Below are 8,953 nucleotides of genomic sequence, written 5' to 3' on the forward strand. Positions count from 1 at the left end.
TGCTGACCTTGATGAGAATGTTTTTTTCAGAGACAAAATATATTTGAAGGTAGCAAAGTCAAAACTGATAAAAGCACACAGCACATCATTAGTTTGTGGGGTTCTCTGACACAGAAAGTTGCTAAGGCCATGAATTTAACAAGATCCAAAAAAGGATTGGACATTTGTATGGATAACAAGAATTATAATTAAAGACAACAACAAAAAATCTGGCAGGGATATTAAACTTCCTGCTTATGGGTTTGAGCCAACCTAGAACTATTAGAGACCAGGAGACCTAGTGTTGGGGGACAGATTATCTCACATCTGCTACTGCAGGATTCTTGCATCTTCCTCTAACGCACATGATACAGGCCACTGTCATGGATACTGCACTAAAGGGGTCTCAGTTCTGATCCAGTCTGGGAGTTCCTGTGTTTAGAGACTGTATCGTGTTATTGTTACTATTGCACGTTAATAATTCTTGGAATTGGTGGTTAATCTCTTTGAACTAAGAAATGACTAAGGGACCTGCAGCTATGTGCAAAACTTGGGGGTGGGGATTGTGTTTGACATCTGTCAGTACAATCTATGTGCTAATTGCCTTTCTATTATTTAAGCAACCCTACCATAATAATAATGACATGCAATGCAATAGAGCCAATGCAGTAGGAAGGCAAAACAAAACAAAGGATCCAAAAGTTAGAACATTTCAAAAGAGAGATGCTTTCCTGAAACACGAAGTTGTCCAGTTGCTGGGTGAGACCCTCATCCCATTAAGGATTTCCCCTTTGGCATTTGAATTATGGCATTCAGTAGTAACGGATGACTTCATTTAACAAGGAGAACTGTAATAGACAATTCTATTTTGGTGCTACATAACTGAGTTCATGTCATAGCAGATCCTGCACTTTTGGAATGTTCTGATTGTTGAGTTATGATGATGATCTTATCTTGTGGTAGCACCTGGAGGCCTAGCTGTTGTACAAATTTATACTTCAGATTGCGAGCTCTTTGGGGTAGGGACTGTCTCTTTGTTCTGTGTTTGCACAGTGCCTAGTACAATAGGATCCTAGTCCACAGAAGCCCTGAGCATGGTGGCAGGGAGATTCGGGGAGCCTGGTATGGGAGAAGGTGAACACAGAATCCCTGGCATGAGGGGAAAGTTTGGAATGGGAGGAAAAGGGGCACATAGAAAACCGCTTACATGAGAAGGAGAATGGGGGACCCTGCTATGGGAGGAAAAGGGGCACAGAGAGAATGCCTTACATGAGAGGGAGAATAGGGGACCCTGCTATGGGAGGAGAGGGGAATGGGGAGCACGCAGAACCCTTGGCAGGGGGAAAATTGGGTGAGTTGCACAGGGTTCTTGCAATGGAGGAATACACAAAGGTGTCACAAAGGAAGGTTGTGGGGGAATGGAGGGGTGCAAGAAGCCCCTGGTGTGTGCAATGAGCTTGGCCTAAGCAACTATGGATGGGGTGATCCCCAGTACATAACTGGGTAACATAGAGACTGTCCCTGCCCCCCAGGTTTACAATCTAAATGAACCCTTGCCTGCTGAACTGTAATGTTGAATTAATAACATTAGTCCAGTATTTCTCAAGCTTCATTGCACTACAACCCCCTTCTGACAACAAAACTACTACATGCCTCCATGCCCTGTGTTACTCTAGAATCAGGGCCGCCATTAGGGGGTGACAAGCAGGGAAATTGCCTAGGGCCCCACAAAGCTAAGTTGCTCGGGCTTCGGCTTCAGCCCCAGGCAGCAGGGCTTGGGCTTGGGCTTGGGCTTTCTGCCTTGGGCCCCAGCAAGTCTAACGCCAGCCCTGGTGACCCCAATTAAAACAAACTCATGTCCCACTTTGGGGTCATGACCCACAGTTTGAGAACTGCTGCACTAGTCTTTTCAGGAAGCTTGTAAATTCCTCAAACACATCCTTTGGGCTTTTACACCTCCTAGCATACATAGCAATGGCCACCCTGGGTCTGTTTAGTTCACTGTGCTGTCTCCACCAGAGCTCAGTAGCTTTAGAGAAAGATGTAAAATCCTACGGATGACTGTGCAGTAAAAGGCACAGGAGAGTGATTTCTTTCCAGTCCCTGTCACTTTGGCCTGATCTATACTTAAAACTTATATTGGCACAGCTATGTCTGTCTGGATGTGAACAGCTCCCTGCTAAGCTGCCACAGCTATGCTGACAACCCCCCCAGTGTAGGTGCAGCTATGTTGAGAACAGAGGGCTTCCGCTGGCATAGCTAACATCATTGTGGGTGAGGGTCCTAGTACACCAATGGAAAAACTCTTTCTGTCAGTGTAGGCTGCGTCCACACTGACATAGCTATCCCCCCATAGGCTCTGTCCTTCATGTCTGGTCTCTGTCCTGAAATAAGAGACTTTATCTCCTATTTTGATGTTGATCCTAGCTAATAAAACCTCCTATGCTCTTATTCATACAAGTATATCTTTCTTACAATAATACTTAGCACTTTTCATCAGTAGTCTTCAAAGCACATTTCAAAGGAGATCAGTATCACTATCCACATTTTACAGCTACAGGAACTGAGGCACAGAGAAGGAAAATGGCTTACCTAAGGTAACCCACACCGGCCAATGGCAGAGCAAGGAATAAAATCCAGATCGCTCAAGTCCCAGGCCAGTGCTCTATCCACTAGGCCACATCACTAATATAATGTAGCATGGAGTTCCTTAGGTTAACTATACATTGCATTAAAAAAGAAATCTCCCTTTGTATCATTTATAAATGTGTTGCCTTTTAATTTCATGAGGCAACTCCCTGTCTTTGGATCACATACAAAGGTAAAGGAATCTTGTCTGTGTCATTAATTATTGTCTATACCTCAAACAGTTCACTCAGGGCTTGTCTTCACCCACAGCGCTACAGCAGCTACGCCACTAGTGTAGCGCTTTAGTGAAGACACTACTACGCTGATGGGAGAAGTGGGTGTAGTTAATCCACCTCTCCGAGAGGCAGTAGCTATGTCGCTGGGGGAAGCTCTCCTGTTGATGTAGCGCTGTCTACACCAGGGGTTAGGATGGTATGGAGTTTTCACATACCCCTGAGCGACATAATTATACTGATATAGATCTGTAGTGTAGACCTGGTCTTATTCATCTCCTCTGTAAACGTCCCTACGGAAATTTCTCCACATTCCTAATAATTAGTGTTTCATTTCCATTCTTTGGACATTTTCTATTTCTGCTCTCTTTAGGAATGGGGATGATCAGAACAGAGCATGCTATTCCAGAGATGTTCCTGCCAGTCATTACAATACAGTATTATTTTCTATTTATTTAGGTTTACAAATACCTCTGTATGGACAATCTTCTTAGGTGGAGTCAGTATACCATAGAAGAGAAGACAGCTGTTCCTGCCTCCACACATCATTAACTAACGGAAGTTTTACCCCCAAAACGGAGAATGTCAAAGATTCCATGAAGCCCACTAGGGACTTTGCTACTGATTTTACCTGGAAGGTGCTCAGATACCAGGTTGATGGGCCACTGTATAAAACAGACAGATGGCTGGATAGAAAGACACATATGTATGGGGATGGAGCATGGATCATTTAACCCAAAACTTCTCTAACCCACAGCCTTCCCCAAACCCTTGGGGTGGAAATGATCTTTGTTGCATCCCCAGAAGGTCACTTGGTGCTGGTGGAGGGGTGAGGTGGTGGTGAGGTGCCCTAGTGGAGAATGCTCTGCCAGCAGCCCCCCCTTTCCCCCCCGCCAGTTCCTAGTCAAGGGGCCCCAGTCCGAGCGCCTCCCCCTACCAGCCGGCCAGAGATCCCAGAGAACCCTCCTTGGAGGGCTGCAGTAGGGGGTGCACCGAGAGTGACAGCCCTTATGCAGGCTCCCCGCTGGGATGAGGGTTCCCTCCGGTGCCTGCTGGTGGCGCAGGAGTCCTGCAGCCCTTGCACCAGGGGGTCGCTCCCCTCCAGGCAAAGGCTGCCATCGACCCGACTCCCCGCTGCGGGATGTGAGCGCCCCCGAGCGGCGGAGGCCGGACAGCCCCACTGCGCAGGAGCGAGAGAGACTGCGGGGGGCTGGCCCCAGCACGCCCAAGGCAGCCCCCGGCCATGGCGGCAGCCGGCCCCGCCCGGCTCCTGGGGCAGGGGAGGCTGCTGCTGCTGCCGCCGCTGCCAAGGGCCTGGCTCCCCGGCCCGAGCCAGTCACATGGTGCCTGATCTCCCGGCCCAGCGCGGCTGGTCGCGCTTCCTGGGCCGGGCAGGAAGCAGCATGGAGCCCGGCCGCGGCTGCTGAGCGAGGCGGCATCGGATCGGCCTCTGCGCGCGGGGCCCCGGAGCGGCTGCCCGGATGGCTGCTCAGGTACCAGCCGCAGCGCGGCCCCTGCCCCGAGAGAGGACGCGGAGCCCCGCAGCCCTTCCATAGCCCCGTGCCCCCCGCCTCCCAAACAGTGCTGCTCCATGCGCCCCCCTCTAGCACCGAGCCCCTTCTCCAACAGCCCCCTTCTGTAGCTCTGAGCCCCACACCATGCACCCTCCCTATAGCTCTGAGCCCCATAGCCCCGACAGCGCTGCGCCCTGCATCCCCCTATCTGGCAGCAAACCCTGCTCTCTGCCTATAGAGCTGAGTCCTGCGCTGGGGAGGAGAGGAGAGAGCCCCTCCCTATAGTGCTGATCCTTGCTTATTACCTGTGATCATTAAACACCCCACGGCGCTGGACACTTGGCCCTGCTTTCCCAGGAGACCCTGGCTCATGCACATCTCCTCCGTGCCATGGAGGGTGCTGGCTGCTCCCCCTCGCCAGGGCCTGGTACACGGAGAGGACGTGGTGTATGGGCAAGCGAGTCAGTTTGGGAGGACCCGATGTCTCCTGGGAAGAGTCTGTTTACACCTGCATCTCTCTGTGCAGGGCTCTTCAGTGGAGGCCATGGACCAGCGGCTCCAGCAGGCCCAGAGCTTCAAAGAAGACGGGAACCGGTGCTACAAAGAGGGGCGCTTCAGGGATGCCGTGAGCCGCTACCACCGGGCACTGCTGCAGTTGCGAGGGTTGGACCCCAGTGTACCCTCTCCCCTGCAGGCCTTCGGGCGCGAGCAGCCGCTAGTGACACCTGAGCAGGAGAGGGCACTGCACGGCACCCAGACTGACTGCTACAACAACCTGGCTGGTGAGGGAGGAGATGGGGGCAACTGCCTACGTGTGACATCACCACTGTGTCCTCCAAGGATGTCCTAGCTCCCCAGTAACATCGCAGTGCACCCTACTTCTTCATGACACCCTGCCATGCACCCTCCCCCACTATGCCCTGCTTGTGGACTCCTTCATCCTCTGGTTGGCGCTGCCACCATCCCCCCCTGCCCTCCATGGGCTATTCGGCCCCTGGGGTACCACAGCCACCGCCATCTCCCTCCACCTCATGAGCCCCTTGAGCCCTGGACCTGCCACCACCACTTCCATCTGTGCGTGCCAGTCTCATGGTAGTGATGTCACTGTGCTGTTACAGCAGTGACCCTCCCTGCCCCCTTGCACCGTCTCACTGGTTCTGTTCCTCCCACCCTCCCCCCAGCCTGCTTGCTCCACATGGAGCCAGTGAACTACGAGCGGGTGAAGGAGTACAGCCTCAAAGTGCTGGAGAGGCAGCCTGAGAATCCCAAGGCCTTGTACCGTGCCGGTGTGGCCGCCTACCACCTGCGGGACTACGACCAGGCCCGGCACTATCTCATGGCAGCCTCATGCAGCCAGCCCCGAGGTGAGAGCTGGGGCAGGACTGCTCATGGAGTGGGGGGGACTAGGAGAGTCAGCCTTGATTAGGAAGAATCAGGGCCTTGTCTCCACGCAGCAGGGGAGCTGTCCTGCTGCACGCCATCTCTAGAGGGTGACCCCAAGCCGAAGGGCAGTGGGGGTGGGGGAAGCAGGACGGCTGCCCAGTTACAACAGCACTGGTGGCAGATACCTCTTGGGGGCAGGCAGCAGAAATATTTCTTGGGGGCAAGGGACAGCTATCCGTCTGCAATAGCGTTGGCAGCAGGTAAACATCTGGGGGCGAGAGGAGGGTAGTGGTGATATCTCTGGGTGGGCGGAGAGGACGGGGCAGGGAGCAGCTCTTCAGCTGCACGGGCATTAGCCGCAGGTGCATGGCATTGTGCCAGCGGAGGATGCTGGGGTAGGGAGTGCTGGGAGCTAGATCAGGGCACAGGAGGAGGCTGAGTTAACACTTCAGTCCAGGGGAGGGGATGAGTTTGGGCATTCAGCTCACACCGTGTCCTGTCCTGTTTCTCTCCTCTGCTCCATGGAGATGCCAATGTCAAGCGGTACCTGCAGCTGACAGAGTCCCAGCTCACCACCTACCACCAGAAGGAGAAGCAGCTCTACATGGGGATGTTCAGCTAGTGAAATCATGGCTCCCCCCCACCAGATACCACCAGGGCCACGTGGATACACCTCCCTTTCCTGGACAGAACTCCAGGAACACATGGATGCACCCCCCTTTCCTGGACAGACTGCCAGGCCACAGGGACCCAATGACATAACACCAGGGTAAATGGGGACACATCTGGCTTTCCATTGATGGCATAGGACCCATGAGGTCACTTGGGACCTGGGTTGCTAGAGAGGAAACCCCAGGCTGGTGGCTAGGACCTGCTTGGACTGCTCCCTTTCCTCTTGTCTGCGAAGCAGTGTCCTCTGTTGTTCCCAAAGGCCTGGGCATTCCCAGAGTCACAACTGCACAGGCTCCGAACCACCCCATGGTTGTGGTGCCAGAGACAGGGAGTGTGGACTGGATCATTAGCTTTGTCACCCCGCTGGCCCTCTTCATAAAGTGACCTGTCTCCCTGCACTCTGTGTGTGTGTGTGTGTGTCTGTCCGTCCCTTCCCTTCCTGGGCTCTTCTTCACAGGGAGCACTTGGGGAGCAGGGGGCTGTTTCAGGGAAGTTAACCCCCTGCTCTGCTGCTATTGGTCTCCTCATTTCCATAATGATTGGAGCTGGGTCATTTCCATCCTAAGGCACCTGAGCTGAGCCTGGCATCCTGAGCCACATGACCGCACCCCACCTGGCCCTCACAAACAAGTAATTTCCACTCTCCTCACCCTATCTGCAGCCAGCTGCCTGCAGCACTGGGGCTGCTGCAGTGACTGCATGCTTTACGTTGGGCCTCACCTGCACGCTGCAGAGGGGCCTGGATTAGAGTGGGACTGTGCAGGGAGGTGGCTTACCCCATGGACAGGGCACATACTGCACTGGTGCCTGCACTATGCTCCACACTGCAGAGGTGCATCATACCCCTCCCCACGCTGCGCACCCTTGAGGCCCCAACAACAGCTGTTCAGATAGAAATGAGGGGTGGGGGCAGCTGCATTTCACTTCTGACATTTTGGCAGCTCATATCAGAGCTGGGCCTGGAGCCCACACTGTGTCTGGCTCATTCCAAGCAGCCAGGTGGGAGATCCACTCGGGGGCAGGGCTCATGTCTCCTTTCCCAAGAGCTCGGTTTTGTCAGGTCCTGCAGCAAGTCTGACTCCTCCTCCCCCAGCCCTCCCATCCTAGCAAACATCCCTCATTCCTGCCATCCACACGCCCTGGCTCCTCCCTGCTGCTTAAGCAAACCGCTCTTCACAGGCTGCCAACAGCTGGGAAATGGGGCTGTTGAGTCTTCTTAGCTCCCCCCTTGCTCTTGTCCCTCCTCCCCCTGCAATGTGCAAACACCAAGTCACCAGCAAACTGCTGGTGCTGCCCCAGCTTCTCAACCCCAGGGCCTAGGCTAAACAGTACTAAGGTGAGGTCAGTGCATGGGGCTCCTCCATCCCAGAGGGTGACCCCCAACAAGCTCAGCCTCCTGCACTGGTGTAGCAGGGTGAACAAAGCTCCTCTGCCTGGCCTGCTGGAGTCAGCCCCAGAGGGTGGAGGGGCAGGAGGGAAGAGCCAGGGATCCACTGCAGGTAGGAAGTTCAGGTTTCTCAGGTGACAAGCTGATCCAACCCAGCCAGGAGCAGGGACCAGCCCCACCACCCATTGCCTTGGCATTTGCCCCAGGGAGATAAGAGCACTGGGGTGTGAGGCTGTGAGGAGGGTCATGGCCAGGTAACGTGAGGCCAGGACCCCAGGTTCCCAGGGGCTAGACAAGGCTGTGGGATTGCCTGACAAAAATCTTCCTGTAGACCTAGCGATCTTTTTGTTTTTGTTTTGTTTTGAAACAAGGCCGGGGACAGGAGTGGGGTTATGAGCTGGGGTGGGAACGGGGGCAGAATGGGTCCAAGGTCCCCGGCTGCCAAGCTACTGGGTTGCGGTGCCTCTTGACCAGGGTTTGGGGCCGAGGGGATGGGTCCTCACCGACACCAGGCACAGGTGTCGCAGAGGGTGCATCACTTGCAGCCACGGCGTCAGGCATGGTGGAATCTTCAGCGGGGTCTCCCTCCAGAGGGGAGGGCAACTGCTCTGCCTGGGAGGTGGAGGGCGTGCCCACAGGCTCAGGGGCCGGCTGCACAGCATCAGCTGTTGCCCCAAGGGACTCAGTGGCCAAGACTGGGGTGCCATCCACAGCCAGGCAGATGGCTAGGGTCAGGGGCGCCCCGGGGACCAGAGCAGGGGTGGCAGCCTGGGATATGGGGGAGGAAGGAGAAGGGGGTGGCGGGTTTAAGCCACCACCCAGATCGAGGCCCTCTGGAGGGGGGGTCGTTGCAGCTGGGGCAGGAGTCCGATTATAAACTACACCACAGGGGTATAAAGTCCCAGGCCAGCTGGGGCCCATTGATCTGCCAGGCTTGTAGGCCACACCTGAGGAGGGCTACCAGGGGGCCTGTCTGCACAGAGTGTGACACCAGCAAAGTAAAACTGGTTCACTTGAACAGTTGCAGAGCCCCATGTGGACACTCCAGTTTCAGTGCAGCTGAAGCAGATTAGGAGCTGCCAAGAGCACTCCATCCAGGGTCTTGCTGCACTTTAATTCAACTGGTTTGTGTGTAGCCAAGGCCTCTGCATTGTAGC

At 54.6% G+C, this 8,953-nt stretch overlaps 1 protein-coding gene across 1 annotated transcript; it reads left to right on the forward strand.

The window, feature by feature from the left end:
* Positions 1-4,053: 4,053 nt before the first annotated feature.
* TTC9C (tetratricopeptide repeat domain 9C) lies at positions 4,054-6,807 on the forward strand. Its single transcript, XM_043519567.1, has 5 exons — positions 4,054-4,333; positions 4,881-5,136; positions 5,536-5,718; positions 6,265-6,397; positions 6,439-6,807. Exons 1-4 carry the CDS (start codon positions 4,322-4,324, stop codon positions 6,357-6,359), a joined length of 546 nt encoding a protein of 181 aa, XP_043375502.1. The 5' UTR covers positions 4,054-4,321; the 3' UTR covers positions 6,360-6,397; positions 6,439-6,807.
* Positions 6,808-8,953: the final 2,146 nt, after the last annotated feature.

The sequence above is a fragment of the Dermochelys coriacea genome, chromosome 7 (assembly GCF_009764565.3).
Source record: "Dermochelys coriacea isolate rDerCor1 chromosome 7, rDerCor1.pri.v4, whole genome shotgun sequence".
NCBI classification, from domain to species: Eukaryota; Metazoa; Chordata; order Testudines; family Dermochelyidae; genus Dermochelys; species Dermochelys coriacea.